Source organism: Acanthaster planci, linkage group LG12 (genome assembly GCF_054643075.1).
Source record: "Acanthaster planci isolate LZ-2023a linkage group LG12, COTS_SCS, whole genome shotgun sequence".
Lineage (NCBI taxonomy): Eukaryota > Metazoa > Echinodermata > Asteroidea > Valvatida > Acanthasteridae > Acanthaster > Acanthaster planci.
Genome location: NC_141788.1, coordinates 15,589,593 through 15,606,620, shown reverse-complemented (window position 1 = coordinate 15,606,620; position 17,028 = coordinate 15,589,593). Strand labels below are relative to the sequence as shown.

Genomic DNA, 17,028 nt, shown 5'->3' with positions numbered 1-17,028 from the left:
CCCGATTCTTCCAACTGCAAACAGAAATTTTATTTTCACCCTGAGCTGAAGTCCAACGAAGATGCTATTCTTTATCACGCACCGCACTGCAGACATTGCCAATGTCACTGGGCATCTTGTGAGCGAAGTGGTAAATGGGCGAAGGACTATATCTGACCATATACCACCCAATGAAATAATTAATGTCTGTTGATAATAATGATCTCCGACATACATTTTTCTCATAGTCATAAGGAACCAAGTTGGCTCGGGACCGAGTTGACCGGTACCCAACACCACACACACACCTGACATGCCTGAGGATGAGTCGACTTGTTTAACGGACAATGACGGACAATTTGTCTTTTTCATATGATGCAGAGATGGTTAAGTTGTCTAATCAGTTGAGTTGAGTCGAGTCGGCACACTTCAGTGATCAAAAGCGATGCCACAGAAGGCAGTGGGTATAGCATAGGCCTACATGATATAGGCTGGCCTAACGGTCAGACATTAGGCTAAAAATTTGCCACTAAACTAAAAAAATTAACAAAAGCATGGCTTTTTACTACACACCCTTTATGCTCGGTTTATCAAGAATGGTTTTACACAAACAATACCATGAAACATGGAAGGAAAAGTGTGAAATTTCTCATTCTAGGAATTGGCCCACATCCTACGTGTGATACTAACGTTTTCTTCTCGCAATCTTTCCGATATCGGAAATGACAAGCAAGCACTGCTGCAAGCAGGTTGACACCAAGGTTGATAAAAGTAATCTCAAAGGAAACTTGAGAGGGCCTAGTATCAACATACATGTAATTTCAGAATTGTGAGGCACTCACTGTGTGCCTCACAGATGCAACTTTACATTGCTTTGTAACACTATGGGATTCTGAATGTGCCCGTTTACTCTGTCTTAAGCTGCATTTTCAATCAAATCTTTCCCCCAAAAGCCATCCACACTAACATGACTAAAAAATAACTCATTAACCTATGGCCGCGATGGTTTGATTGTCTATGCGCTATTTTGGGCAAAATTCAGACCTTTTACTTACGTTCTTGCCTTTCTTTATCAAAACAATCATGTCCGAATTGAACAGAAGACTGGTTCCTATTACATGTATATCCTGCCCTTCGAACATACAGTATTAAGTTGTATGCAATACCCTAACAGGCACGACAAGAGAACATTTTTCTCCCCAGACACTTTGATCTTTGCCAATTTTTCTAACCTTTGACAGGGATTCTGCTGGTATGAAAACATCAAGCCCCCCCCCCCCCCCCACTGTCCCGTGTAGAGTGTACCTCCCAGTTCTGGGAGTATGCCACGACGTTTGGAACCGTGCCACGTTAGGCCAATGAAAGTTGATCTCAAGGTGCTCGTCAGCCACTCCTGGAAAAGTGATGAGGGTTTTTTCATCATCTTTCATCAGCAAATTTCTCCAGAAATTTGACAAGGAATTTTCCTTAAAGTTCATCACACTCACAGTGTGCATAAAGGTTGAACTCATTTCAAAGGCTCTTGTCTTGACTGTGAAAAAGGATTTGAATTGCATAGAGAATAGAATTTTTAAAAGTCAACAGGACAAACAACTGTAATTTATTGACAAAAAAAGACATACATTCCTTTTTAATGCATGAGTCGACGGCAAGAATCACTGTGGCTTTGGAAAACTCGCGGTACCACTTCATTGGATGATCCAAAGCAAATCCGGATGTGGTATTTGAACAGTGTGGATTTCAACTGCTGCCAACTGATGCATATCACCTCGGGCGCATGCAATGTGCCAGTTTCCTGCCACGCACCAAGCGCCATCATATGCAAAATCTGTTTTAGCCCATTCCGGCAACAGCGCGCTGATTGTCTATCAAAATTGACTCTCCCTTTTTTTCTGTTGGTGACTCAAATGTACGCGGACTAGCGTACCACACGTACATGTGTTTTTTCAAAAAAATGCCTCTACTCCCTCAATTTATCATTGAATTCTATACGTACAAAGGACACACAACTGTGACCAATTTGTACAAATAAATGCATTTCCAAAACAAGTGCATTTGACGTATTGGCAAAGATGTCAATTCAATACAATAGTTGCTAGTGTTCAGTTTTTTAGACTGACGATCTTCATGATCTTGACGCTGTTTTTTAAAAAAATGAAGGGTGAACTTTTTTGATGTGGGCCAAATTTGCACGTGGGTGCTGACGTGAGGAGAACTGTGAAAATCAGATGTGGCTTTAGGCACATCAGGAAAAAGATGAACTTTTTGATGCAGGCTGAAAATTCCATTCGGGCAGTGACGAGAACCATGAAATCAACTTTCAGCAGCCTTAGTTAGGGTAGTAGGCATGTAGGGTAGGCACGGTAGGTAGGATTACGACATCGGTTTCCAGTCAACTCGGACCCAAGTTCACCTGATCCCATGACATAGGCCTAGCGTTATAGCTAGTAGGCCTAATACTATAGTAGTACATTGGCCTAGCGCTAGGCTCAACTCAAGTCAAAGTGGGAAGCGACTTAATACTAGCTCGTGAAACCTGGTTGCGCTACTTTTTTTCAGTAGCTGGGGTGACAAATGATTCATGAAAGAGGGGACAATGCAATACACCATTTAAGACATTTCAAAAACGCGAATTCATTACGTCGCTTCGATAGCTTAGTTGGTAGTGATTTTGAACTACAGATCTATAGACCCTGGTTCGACTCCGACCCATTTATGCTATTCATTTTCTAATTTTATCATTGTGTTTGGGATTTCCTTTTTCAATTGATGCAGAAACAGAGTCCAAGCATGAACCCTCTAAGAGTCTTGAGAAAAATAGCAAGACCAGGTTTCACGGGTTAGTATCTAGTCATTTCCAGTCAAGTGTAGGCCTGTTACGCCCCAACTATTGCATCAGTCCCCAACTATAGTTGGGCCCGTCCCAACTAGAGTGCTACAGTTGCGCCGGCCCAACTACAGCAGAGAGGTCCTGTGTGCATGATGTGCCCAGCATATGCCAAACTCATATTGTTTACAAATGACATGAAATGTCATGTCATTGGTCCATAGGGCTAAGTGCCACATTTTTGATGAATTGTGTCAAGTGTGAGACACATTGACTTAGATAATGTTGAGACATTTCCCCAGACATTGGTCAACAATAGTTGGGCCAGCCCAACTGCAGCACTACATTTGGGACTGTCCCAACTATAGTTGGGACTTATGCTATAGTTGGGGCGTAACAGGCCTACGCTCGTACTTTCGTCAGTTGAACTTGGAGTTGGAGACGTACGCCAGGCCCCACTCAGTTATGTCAGTACTACTAAAAGTACTAGTACTGCTAGGCCTAATCTCACCTGCTCAATTTGTTCATGTTTTGCCGGAATCTTTCCCCACATCGACTGAGTACATACAAATACGGTACTATGGCATGTACATGTAGGCTACATGTAATCATTCATATTCATCAAATAGCTGCTGAGTGCTGGCACGATCACGGTCCGCCTCACGGTCCAGTCCACGTACTATGACATCATTATTACCGTGAAGTACCATACCATACCAGCTGCATGAATAATATCTGCAAGCAGAAGGTACACGTACTACGTAGATAGTCGACTGTGCTCTTCGTAATACTCGTACTGTACATGTATGTACATGTACACTGGGTACACGACATTCACGGATGAATACCTACTTTGATTCGATTCTACACACTGTTCAATTCTGTTCACAACTGCCCCAATATTATACAGTAGGGTCATTTCGATTCCTTGATATGTCGACAAAATAGAAGCTGATTAAATAGAGTCGATTCATGTCCGCAAAAAAAGTTTTTAACCCGTTTGTGCATTTCAAGCGGTGTGTCCTTGAAAAAGCTTAACTTTTCCCTTTCCTCTCATAGAAAGAAATGTAAGAATTGTCTTCCTTGTAACAAAAAAGCGAAAAAGCTCAAAAATTATTGCAGCAACACTTTACATGTTGCCAATGCTGCAATGATTTTTTTCTGAGACATCTTGCAATGCTGAAATGATTTTTTTCTGAGACATGTTTTTTTTCAGCAACTTTCGGTGTCCTCTTCTCCGATGTATGAAACCTTTGCTGACAATAGACGTGACGTAGCCAAGGCCTTTTTCCAATACTCAACTTTGTCTCCGTCTCAGGCTTCGTCCCCGAAACCAATCCCCGATTGTGGGCCTGAAGTGTTTTAAATCAAAATGGATTACGTTAGTTTTTTGCTCTCTTGCTTCTTATATGATGTTTTATGGCACTATTAGACTAATTAGTGCGCGTACAGCTTCAAAGTCAGGTAGTACAAAAAAAGTTGAAGCCTGAGACGGAGCTGAAGTTGAGTATTGGAAAACTGCCCAAATCAGCTTTGAACACGGGTTCAGATTTTATCTGAGGTTGGTACCAGTAATACCATACGCCAAATGCCACACTTGAAGTCTTGGTACTATATAACAATTTTTGAGAACGTGAAAGCGGATATGGTGTACTATTAAGGCCCATATTACGCAGTGCGGTGAGCGTTGTTGAGCAGCGCGGTGATATATAGTTAGCAGACTTGTAAAGTGTCGTTCCCGCAGTAATATATATCATTTCCAGCTTGGTTTCCAATATTTTGAGGACCAAAAACTAGTTTTTGCCTTCCTCTTCAAGCGTTTCTGATAAAATGCTCGACGACTAAGGAATAAAATTCTGGTCTTTTATAACGAGGGCACTGCGTATTAGTTGGATGAGATTTTAACTTCAATTATAATTATGCGTGCATGCAAATAAATGGTCATATTGTTTATGGGGCAAAAAGCGCGGGGGCGACCCATTGAAAATGTACTGCATGGGCATTTGCTTACAGATTTTCCGCTGCTAAACAACAATGAACCTCGTTCCCATGGGTACAATCTTGCCGCGCCATGTTGGTTCCCACCATGCCTTGCGCGATCTAACCCCTGGTGTTGTAAAATTTAAATATCCCATATTTGGGAGATTTAAATTAGAACTGTGATAAAATTTGTTTGCGCGTAATGGCAGATTTATGTATGTGTGGCATGCACGAGGGTAGGAGGGCACGAGAGTGTAGCTTAAAAGAGAAATACGTGTATGCGATTCACTTTACGTTATGTATATTCATCCTAAATAGCCAGTCAGCGTTATTTTTGTGTTCTATACGACCAGGGGCTAGTGAAGGAACGTGCAAGCAGCCCATGGTGTTGAGCTTACAGAAGCTGACTCTCGCTATTAAGCACTGTCCAGTTCGAAAGTGTTTCGTCACTTCAGTTAAAACGACGCCCACTGCATATGCACCGCACATATAGAGTTAAATACAATGATAGTACTGTACGCTGACTGCCGTTTATACGTGGAACCATGGAACCGGAAAGTTAGCACGCAACTTCAGCGATCGCCCAACAGGAGCCTGCAAATCGTGGGCGCGCCCACCTTTGTGACGAAGTCACTTACGAAGCGGGTAGAGCCTGAAAGTAAAAGGTCAAGCAGCGAGTTTCCCGGAACCTTTCCGCGGTCGGCCTGTGGGAATTTTACGTTGTTCGTCCTATCGCGTACGATAATTTTTTGAATATTGAAATTTCACCTCTGTCTTCCTCCAGTTATATTTAGGAAAAGTCACCTGAAGATGGGTAAAACGGAATTTTATTAACGTGCAGCATTCAGGCACACCGGCGTGCGAGACACGCGCCTGGTGTCCACGAATCAGATCTCCAGCTAGGCGAATAGTTCCACTGCCTTGTGGATGGGTCGGGAGAATCAAAGGCTAAAGGAGTTAACCTCTACAGATAATCCGGAGTGAGCCCCTGAGGCGGTTTGCTGGCATACTTGTCACTTTCCGGCAGCCCCGGCATCCTGCCGTGCACGGTCCCAGCTTGTCTTGACCCTGCCTTGCCACTGAACCCGGACGCGACAGGACGAGAGAGTGAGACCGACTTTGCGTAAATCCAACTCACGCGCAAGTCACGACATCAACCCACCCACCCCTTCCACGCCCTATGGCGATGGGCGAGCGGCGAAGCAGTAGGTGCGGATACACACTGGGAGCTGTAGTCGCAAACCTGCACACGGCGGCTCAGGATATCAGGTCGCTCTCTACTGGACCCCGAAGCAGAAGTGGAGTTCGGCAGCCCCCCTGAGTGACCAGGAAGCCCTATTTAGGATCACTCTGCTTGCCTTCCAGCTTGAGGACGGGGCTGGTAAAGGTGCTCTAAAATAGCCTGCCTCACTACAACCTGGCCAGCATACCGCGTCTGGCGGGATCCCTTTCATGTGGTCGAAATCAGAAAGGAAAGAAATTGTTGGTACTCCTTCTAGCATCTTGGAATATCTAAACCAAGGCAGAGAAGACAAGAGAAAAGCCTTCTCTTGTGGCCAGAGACTAGCCCTTTACAAAGTCGACATCGCATGTCTAAGTAAACCCTGCTTTCCAGACAAAGGCCAGCTGACAGAGATTGACGACTATACCCTTTTTTAACTGGACTGAATGAGGTTGTGAAGAGCGACGTACGTGAGGCCCCGCGTGGCTTTGCCATCAAAACCCAACATCTGAAGAAACTAGCCAGCATTCCAGAAGGTCTCAGTGACCCCCTCAATAAAATGCAACTCCCCTGGGCAGGGGAGTAGCGCCACATTTATCAGTGCCCATACGCCTCCTACTCCGCGCTGACTAATCCCGAAGAAACCAAGGACAAGTTCTACGCAGGACTAGAGACTCTTACTTCTACTGTACCACAGTCAGACTAGCTCATCGTCCTTGGTGACCTCGATGCCCGTATTGGTACAGACCACCAGTCCTGGGACAGAGTCATCGTAAAAACGGAGGGAAATGCAACAGCAAACGGCTTCCTCCTGCTTAGGATCTGTGCCAAACACAACACAATCACAATCTGCCACCAACACTATGTTCCGCCTTATGCCTCAACAAGAGGTCATAGATGCACCCGTTCTAGGCATTGGCATCTCATTGACTACATCATCGCTAGGGCAAAGGACAGGCCAGACGTGCGGGTTACCAAGGCGGTGTGTCGTTTAGACTGTTGGACGGGTTATCATCCCATCATCTTTCTAAAATGAACCTCCACATACAGCCCAAGAAAAGGCCATAGGGGCAGAGAGTTGCCAAGAAATTTGACTTCCCAAAACTGAAATGCAGAAGAGCTCGCGGCACTTCTTGACATTACACTAGCTCTGACTCCCAGCCCAGTTCTGACATCGAAAAAGAGTGGGAATCCTTCGAAACTACAGTCCACTCAGCCGCCCTCCAGGTCCTTGGCCTAGCAACCAGAACTACCAGGACTGGTTCTGCGAAAATGATGTCCAAGCCCAGACGCTGGTGGAAGAAAAATGTCAGTCCCTGCCCACTAGAGTGACCCTGCTTGAACAGCAAACGTAGTCTGCCTGCAGCAGGCACAAAACGGGTCCCAACCGATCTTCCATCAATGCGGAATGTCGGCTCAGTAGCAAGACCGATGAGATCCAAGGCTTTCCTGACGCACTCAACACCAAGAGGTTCACGATGCCCTGAAGTCAATATGGACTACCGTCATTCGGCTTATTACCCCCTGCTTAGTGCAGATGAGAAAACTCTGCTTACTGACAAAAACCAGATCATCGAGAGGTGGGGAGAACATTTCGACAACGTGCTGAATCGGCCGGCGTCCATAAACGACAAAGCCATCGCACGCCTCCCCCAGGTGCCAGTTAGCCCAGACCATGACATCCCCCCCCCTTAGTGGAAGAGTAAAGCCTTCAAGCATAATGTCTTCCGGGAAAGCGCCCCAACCCTGACGCCATCCCCACCGAAGTATTCAACTCAGGTGGCCTAGCTCTCCTCGCCACCACAGTGACCTCTGCCAGTCGATGTTGCAACAGGAACAACTTCCCTAGGATTTCAGAGATGCTTCCATTGTTTACATAGACAAGCGTAAATGGAATCGCCAATTCTATGACAACTACCACGGGATCTCTCTCCTGTCTATCGCCGGCCAGATCCTTGCCCGCGTACTGCTCAAACAGTCTCCTGGAGCACCTGGAGCAATTATCCCCGAGAGCCAGTGTGACTTCCGCTTAGGCCGTAGGACCACGGACAAGGTGTTCGCCGCCCGCCAACTCCAGGAGAGAGCATGGAGAAGCAACAAGACCTGTACATCACCTTTGTTGACCTGACCAAAGCCTTTGACAGGGTCAGTAGAGAGGGGCTCTGGAAATCATGGGGAAGTTCGGATGCCCTCACAATTGTCCGCCAATTTCACGACGGCATGATGGCCTGTGTGCTGGACAACGGTGAGGCAACTAACGCTTTGCCTGTGACAAACGGAGTCAAGCAGGGCTGTGTTCGTACCCCTAGGCCTACACTGTTCAGCATGATGTGCTCGGCAATGCTGACTGACGCCTTCAGGGACAGCAACTCTAGCGTCCACATCAAGTACATGTTCGATGACAAGCTGTTCAACCTCAAGAGCCTGCAGGCCGTCACGAGGGTAAAGGAGACTGTGATCAGAGAAGCTTGTATTCGCCGACGACTGCACCCTTAACGCTTCGAGTGCGCACGAGTTGCAATTGGAGATGGACAGCTTCTAAGATCTTTCTGCGACAGTTTTGGTCCTACAATCAGTACAAAGAAGACTGAAGTGATGTTTTAGCCTGCCCCTGGCAACCAGCAACACGAACTGTACATCACAGTGAAGGGACGGAAACTCCAGGCCGCTGACAACTTCTTCAACCTGGGCAGTATTCTTTTTTTGCTCCACCAGCGTCGATGCCGAGGTCAGTATAATCGCATCTCCCAAAGCAAGCAGCGCCTTTGGGAGACTCAGAAACTCCGGGAGAGGAGAGGAATCACACTTTCCACGAAGATTAAAGTCTACCATACAGTTGTGCTCACCACTCTCCTGTCCGGCTGCGAAACCGTACCCTCTACCGACGGCATGAACGACAGTTGAAGTTGTTCCATCTTCGCTGCCTCCGCAACCTCCTCCACCGCTGGCAGGACAAGATTCCCGACACGGAGGTCTTAAAACAGGCTGGAATCCCTGGTATAATCTGCACGGCACAGATCTGCTGGGCTGGCCACGCATGCGCCTGATACCAGCATCCCGAAACAGCTCGTCTACGGGAAGCTGTGAAAAGGAAACCGCTCAGCTGGAGGGCAGAAGTTTCAAGGACAGTCCGAAAGTCGCCATCAAAGACGTACGTTTAACATCAGCGTTGAATCCTAGGAAGTCCTCGCCACCAACCGCCTGGCGCCGGCCTCATCAGCCAGGGTGCACACTGTAACAGTTAATACCTGAGCTCCACCTGCAGGCATACCACGCACACTTTTCAAATTCTTTTAATTCGCTTTTGGTTGGGTGCCGCTCTGCAGGTATGCTGCACGCAGTTCTTCGTGTATTTTAGGTTTTCGGAAGTGACTAATGGGTAAATGTTTGGCAGGATATTTCTCTTTTGGGTCAGATAATTTTCAGTTAATTTGATGTGTTAATAACTCATGAAAACAAATTGCACATTTCTAAAATTTGTGCACGTTCCTATCCAAGAGTTCCGAAGCGCGCTATCAGAAGTCAACTCTCAGGCTATCCACCGCGCTGCGTAACGTGGCCTTGATAGTACACCGTAGTGTGTAGACGCATGTTGGATGATCAGGTTCCTGGAAAGCGTGACGCACACGCAAGTACAGTAGGCCAGCGTGTTTGTGTCACAATCTGCACAGCACATTATATGACATGCATGTACAATGTACATATGTATTTACAGCGGAAAGATTGCGAGAAAGCGTTAGTATCACACGTAGGATAAAGGCCAGTTCCTAGAGTAAGAAATTTCACACTTTTCCCTCCATGTTTCATGGTATTGTTTGTGTAAACCATTCATGATAAAACCGAGCGTAAAGGGCGTGTAGTAAAAAGCCACGCTTTTGTTTATTTTTTAAGTTTAGTGGCAAATTTTTAGCCTAACGTCTGGCCGTTAGGCCAGCCTATATCATGTAGGCCTGTGCTATAGCCACTGCCTTCTGTGGCATTGCTTTTAATCACTGAAGTGTGATTGCCGACTCGACTTGGGACAACTCAACTGATGAGACAACTTAACCGTCTTTGCATCATATGAAGAGACAAATCGTCCGTCATAGGCCGCAAAACAAGTCGACTCATCCTCAGGCATGTCAGGTGGGTGTGTGTTGTTGGGTACCGGTCAACTCGGTCCGTACCCAACTCGGTCCCGAGCCAACTTGGCTCCTATGACTGAGAAAATGTGTGTCGGAGATCATTATTATCAACAGACATTAATTATTTCATTGGGTGGTACATAGTCAGATATAGTCCCTTCGCCCATTTACCACTTCGCCCACAAGATGCCCAATGACATTGGCAATGTCTGCAGTGTGGTGCGTGATAAAGAATAGCATCTTCGTTGGACCTCAGCTCAGGGTTGAAATAAAATTTCTGTTTGCTGTTTGAAAGAATTGGGGAGAAAGGAAAAGACTTCTGTCTTTGCTTTTCACGTACGGTATCAGATTGAAAAAATTGTCATCAATTTCCAGTCTTTTTATATGTCCATGAAATATCAGGAACAGAAAAAAGGAGAAAATACTTGTAACTAAGCCATGTTTAGATCTATGGATACATACGCATGGCAGAACCCATTTTCAAAACTACATGTGTTTGTACACATGTATAAGTACATCCAGGTGGTTCTGCGTACATGTATGTGCTACATGTATTTGTAGATACATTTATACCGGTACATGTACCTGTGGATGCCTTTTGTCCTGTTGCAGTGTACGTGATGCGTTCATCCCTAAGCCAGTTTCTCCACACATTTTTATGCAAATTTGTGGGCTAGAATCTGTTTGTGTTGTTCTGTTCAAAGAGAAATGCTTCCCTCAGATTTTTCAAGGATTTCTTCCTCTCCACTTCCAGAGAAGACATGTACATGTACTACGTTTCTTGTCCAAAATAAACAGAGCGTCTGAAATACGTGTAAATTAAGTGTAAAAATGAAAGGGGCCTCCATGTACACGTACATGTTGGGGGAAATGTGAGAAATTAAGGGGGAAGTTATCTAAACTTTTCAGGCCATATCACATGAGAAATATTGTGTAGGATTACCCAAAAAGCTGTTTATATTCCACATATATACATGTACATGTATTTTCACCAGCTCCTCATATCAGCTCCCTGTTAATTTGTTTCACTGTACATTTTCTATGTAGTCCACTTACATGTACATGTACATGTATGTACCGGTACTTGTACAATTTTCTTTGCGGGGATGGGAGTAATGTCTAGCAGTCCTTTCGCTTTGTAATTTTTAGAGGTAAGTTCCTTGTAACACATTGTGAATTTCAGTCTTGTTTCCATTCCTCATTGTCATGATGTGTTCAGTCAACATGGTGGCATACAAGACTTCCCAGTGGAGGAGAACTCTGTTGCTCATTTGGTGCTGCCTGACTGTTCCACTGATGCCCCGGCCGCATTCAGCTGCTGGTACCGGTATGCTGGTTGTTGAAGGATGGTCTGAGAACACCACCAGCAGAGTTGGTGAGTACAGGAAAGACGCAAGTGATCTGACATACATGTAACTACCAAATACCGGTATATGATGTATATAATTTTTAGCCAGTGATTTTTTAATGGAAATCTGATCCTTCTGAATGCAATGTGACACAACAAAATTGAAATGAAGCTGTTTCTTTCTTTTTTCTGCTAAAGGCTCTTCAGTCAAAATCTAGACTATGCATGTAATCCTTTACGGCATGCAGTTTTGTTGCAGTAGTTGAGACAGACTTCACGACTATCAGAAAAGGAAATTCTCATTCCAAGCAAAGAAATCATTGATGCTGTGTTTTGTATTTTCTTCCAAATCCATGGATTGAGACCCGAATTCAGACAAATACTATACAGTGTATGCAAAACAAAAATCACTCTGACTTGACTAATTCATTCCCCAGCCCCCTTCAGTAGAGCAAGTTTGCCAAAAGGATCTGTGAATCTAAAATGAGGTCCTGAGTAGTAGGCCTGCTAAAATTTAAGACCTCTGTCGAAAATTTGAAGCAGCTTTTGTTGATGTACATGTAGTTTTGTTCTGCATGGTTTGGCTTGTTCAGATTTTTTATCCCCAACCTTTGCTGCTAAGAGTATGTTCAGACTCTTCATTTGAAACTTTAATTAATATGGCTTTATCTTTTAACTTTATCTGAAAGTGATATGACAAATCTGGTGTTACATAGAGAGAATTCAGGGAAAAAGAAATACGGTACCGGGTCTCTGTGGTTGACTCACCTTTGCATTTGTTTATGTCATTCTGCTTACTGGTAATGACATCTGAGAACAGGGCACACGTACCGTACATGTACATGTGGATATCAATTACATTGTACATGTACATGTAGGAAGAAATTAATTTTGGTTTTTTCCTTTTTGGAAATACTGATTCAATTTGCAGCTCGACATGTACATGTACATATTATTGTTCACAGGTTGAAAACGGTAGCAAGAGAGGTCAGGTGGCACTCTTTACAATAGTAAATGGCACCTCATGCACTTTGTGTGCAGAATGTGCCCATTGAATTTTTTTGTACCACTTCATACTTTGTGTGCAATGGACATGCATTTGTGTTTTTTTCTCCCTTCGTTTCCAGTTCACATCTTCCCCCCCAATTTTTCCCCCCAAACAACTTTTAACTTTGCACTGTCAAAGTAGGGTAGGTCAGGAAACAGGAAGCTCAGGAATAGTACACGTATATGTACTTTGTTTTTTCCTCGTTGCGTTTGTCCCGTGCGAGAACTTTGAATAACAGTGACTTCATGCCAAACCCAGTCAAAACCAATTCACTGCACAGGCATATGACACCTTGGATTTATAAAGAATTGCAACACATGAACAGAAGACTGGTCATTCCTGTGCCCAGGCTACCACATTTCTTCAGTGCTGTCACTGGAATTGTACAATGTACAACTTGTGTCTTGTAGATCCAATTCCACCGGACCCCGCATCAGGTTTGCACTGCTTCAGCTACGATTTCAGTCGGGTTACGTGTACGTGGACGAGAGGAGGCCAGAATGACAGCGTGACTTCCACCGACATCCTCATGTACAGAGAAACAAATAGGTAACTTTGCAAATTTTTTTACCTGTTGAAGCAGAAGGGTTCATCTAAATACAAAAAACTTGTTTACAACACGATACATGTACATGTACATATATGTATCACGATATATGGGTTGTGACACAATACATATTGCGATACGCAAAATGTGACATGCAACATTAACAAAATGAAAACCAACACAGCTGAATTGAAAAATGTCCTTGCTGTATATTTCCCACATACATTTGCATGTACCTGTACTCGAGCTAAGTAGACTCAAAGATGCGCATGGAGATTTTCATTGAGTTTGTTATTATATGTCCAGAGCTAATAGCTCCGTGGTACATGTATGTGAAACAGAAGTTTCAGCATTAAAGTGAGTCACATACATGTAAGCACAGACCTGAGTATATTGTGATTTCAAGATCAGTGTACATGTACCCGGTAACAATGAGATGTGCTGCCTAAAATGACACCACAGTTTTGCTTACGTGTGTTAAAAATCGGATTCGCATGAAAACCAACAAGCCATCAGAGTAGCCCTTTAAAATAGCAACACATGTGAAAATGAGTTGTATTGGGACTCACATGTGTGTTTCAAGGCTTGCACATGTACATGTACATGTATTTAAAAATACCGGTAACGGCATTGCGTGTACGAGTACCTTACAAGTATCCTTTTAATTTTGGATAGTTTTGATGGCTCAAATAACTTCCTAGCACAGTGTGCCTCAGTGTTATTAAATATGTTAAAGTACCGGTACAGAAAATGAATAAGGATAACTATTCAACACAGGATTTAAGGGCAGGCCAGGGTAGAGGCTTTGACACTTGGACAGAGTGGGACATCTTCTTTCCGGATGCTTTTGTGGAATTATGGTTCATGGCGACTCTGAACAGGGAGTTGTGGGGAAGAACTTGCCACAGGAAATCAAACCTTGGTGATCTGCCAGTTCCAAATAAAACAGCAGGGCAGCATAGCCAGCCTGTGGTCCAGAGTTTACACAGGTGCATGCACATGTATTCACCGGTCTTTTTGCAGAAGACCTCCTGAATTATCCGAAATCGGCCACACTGCTTCAAGCCAAGATTTGTTTTTTACATGTACCTGTATGTACAATGTACATGTAACTTTCACTGGTCATCAAGGCTCATGCAGATTAATAGTGGCTGGATCTGCACTGTACATACATACATGTACATGTGTCTAGTTCTCAAAGTTTTGTGAAATCCTCCCAAATCTTCTGGTGAATTTTTAAAGGTCTTAGAGGAGATATTAAAGGGTTAATTCATGTTGTGTTCCACACATTGCGGAACACAAGAAGAACAACACACTACTAGTTCTTGTCAATAAAACAGTCAGAAAGGACTCCCATGGTACTTTGTATATTTTGGTTCCTTTTTTGTTCTTTTAGAATTAAATATATACCTCATATTGGTCTTCAATTTATCTCAGTTATTGTTGTTAATGTGTTGTTGACACCTAGCATAATTTTTGGAAAATGAACCACCCAGTGTACAAATGTATAAGACACAGTATGCAAAATTGGCAAATTAAGGTTTAAAATCATCATACATGTACAAGCTTACATGTATGCGTATACATGTAAGTCACGCCACAGTGCTGATGATCCAGCCATGAAGCAACAGTACAGTGCGTCAGTGGTTATGTACAGTCCTAATAAATGTAAGAAAAGTATGAACGAATGTCGCCCCCAAAAAGTCATTTTATATTGTCAAATTTAATATTTATTGTGGGCTGGATGATTTTCCTGTGTGCGTGGGCCGTGCGTCAGCTCTTGCCTGTTTTTCCCCAAGCGGCCAGTAAAAATTATGCGGTCAGGGAAATGCATGAACAATAAAATCTTGTCAACTCCAAGTCAAGTAAATCTAAAGATTGTTTTCATCTTGTAGACCGAATATTTCTTGCCAAAAGAATAGGCTTCTTTGTAAAGGAAAAAACCTCTGTAACTGTCCACAACATGACATCTGGTTATCTCAAAGTTTTTGTGACGCCAATCAAAAAACACTGCCAAATTGCTTCAAAAATGAAAAATCTGCCACGAAACCTTGGTTTGAGTCATCACATTGGAACTGCTCGTGTTTCATGCATGCATGTTGCATGCGGCACATGCACTGCACACACCACTGCGACCACGACAAACCCAGTTTTCAGGCTGGCCTGAATGCTGCCGCAGACCCTTTTGTGGACAGTCCAATCACTGACACTTTCCAAGAACCACGTGACCACAGGAAGTGTTGTCAGCAGAAAGCCCAAGTGAAAAACCCCAAAATTCTGTGGCATGTCAAGCTGAACACGATCGGCGAAAAGACGGAAGATGTGCCACACAAAGGCACACCACTGAAGCGATTGGTTTTCTTTTAATGGTAGAAAGAATTCTTTAGACAACAACAATAAAAAAAATCTTTGTAAAATTATTATTTGTCTGCCAAAAAAGTACACCATGAGAATGAATAAAAAGTGGGGAAATAATCACCAAAAATGTTGCCACAGTAGAGCATGTCAAGTTTAGGATAACGTACACATTTCATGTATGTGTTTCATGACTCCGTGACTCGGGGAATTTTGTTAATAACTCAAAATCCGGACAACTCAAATTTTTGTTTATTTTCCAAGATTCAAGTTAGTAGATGTAAATGGCAATCAATGAAAACTTGAGTACCACCAGCACGTGGTACGCATTGCCCGGCCACGGTTTTTGTGACTGATTTTATCCTTCAAAGTTTGCCGTGCCGTCTGCAGGCCTTGCTCAAACTTTTTTTCCTTGCTAGTCCACTGGGCTAGTTCAATGGATATTTTACTAGCCCGTTTTAGAGTTTTACTAGCTTGTTTATAAAAAAATGTTTATGTTATCAGCTTACCAATGCAGAATTTGTCATTTCGGAAAATAAAAGGCTCATGGTATAAATAAATAAATAAAGAGGCATGTATGTCAGTAAAAGTCACTGGAGTCACTGGTCACGGAGCCAGGATCAAAATCATCTCTTTGCTCCATTTTTCCTATCGTTTGGGTTGCTAACATTTGGCAAAAAATGCTACTACTTTTTGCTTACTTTCCGACCTTCGAACATGCGCGGTGAACGAGAGAAAACTTTTTTCAATCAGAAGAGGGTGCTCTTTGGCTTTGTGTTTACTTTGTACCAAATGCTTTCAAGGACTCCTGCAATGCCCAGTAAAGCTAGCTGTTGTCGGAAAAATTGATAAGGGCCCCCCCAAAATACTTCTGGTTTCCGTTTACCCACCGACCCTTACTTTTTTGCACGACCCTAACATTTTTATCAGCAAGTTAGAAAACCAATTTACAAAATTAAACAAAATAGAAATTAATGCTGATGTCTTTTCTGTCTTTACAAAATATCTTTCAACAACCCTCTCTCATGTTAAAACGCTTGTTTTTATATATTTTCCTACTTCATTTGCAATTTTTGAAAAGAAACTTCTGTCATTTTCACGAGTTCCACTCATGTTTTGCTGTCGCAGTAGTGAAATTTTGTGTGCAAAGCTCAATGCATGAAAGTAAAGCTGTGCTGGTTCCTACCACGCTGTGGCCATGCAAAAGAACACGAGATCGAAATGTGCTAACCAGTCTTTACGTCCCAGTCAGGAGTCGATCAAAACTACATCAGTGTCGCATGTAGCCATACAGCTGCAGGTCGAAAAAACATCGATGTTGCAAGAGGATTTCTTCAAGTTAATTCACAGAACTTGGTTTCTTGGTTATGTATTTCTTTTCTGTGTTTATGAGTTCCTGCCACATGGTTTATCGCCTGTCTGGATGCATCATGTATGCTTACCACGCGATACACCGACATTGCTGGCTAGTTTGCCATCGTGATTACCTGACTAACTGTGTGTGATTGTCCATAATTCTTGTGATCTGTCAACTGCAGAAATTTTACTTATATCAAGACATGTTTTATAATTGTTTGAGACAATTTTTGAAAGCTTTC

The 17,028-nt window shown here is 43.4% G+C and overlaps 1 protein-coding gene across 6 annotated transcripts in view; it reads left to right on the top strand.

Annotated features, from left to right (window-relative positions):
- LOC147797190 (uncharacterized) overlaps window positions 1-17,028 on the top strand; it is a 78,217-nt gene that overhangs the window by 6,637 nt on the left and 54,552 nt on the right. For 4 of the 6 annotated variants that reach the window (XM_087143892.1, XM_087143894.1, XM_087143898.1 and 1 more), the window contains exons 1-3: window positions 9,627-10,133; window positions 11,352-11,507; window positions 12,939-13,077. In XM_087143892.1, the coding sequence (XP_087000018.1) occupies window positions 10,127-10,133; window positions 11,352-11,507; window positions 12,939-13,077 (302 nt within the window). In that variant the 5' untranslated portion in view covers window positions 9,627-10,126. Of the gene's footprint in view, window positions 1-9,620; window positions 10,134-11,351; window positions 11,508-12,938; window positions 13,078-17,028 lie in introns of those variants that run through there. The other 2 variants (XM_087143896.1, XM_087143897.1) reach the window with 2 other exon arrangements.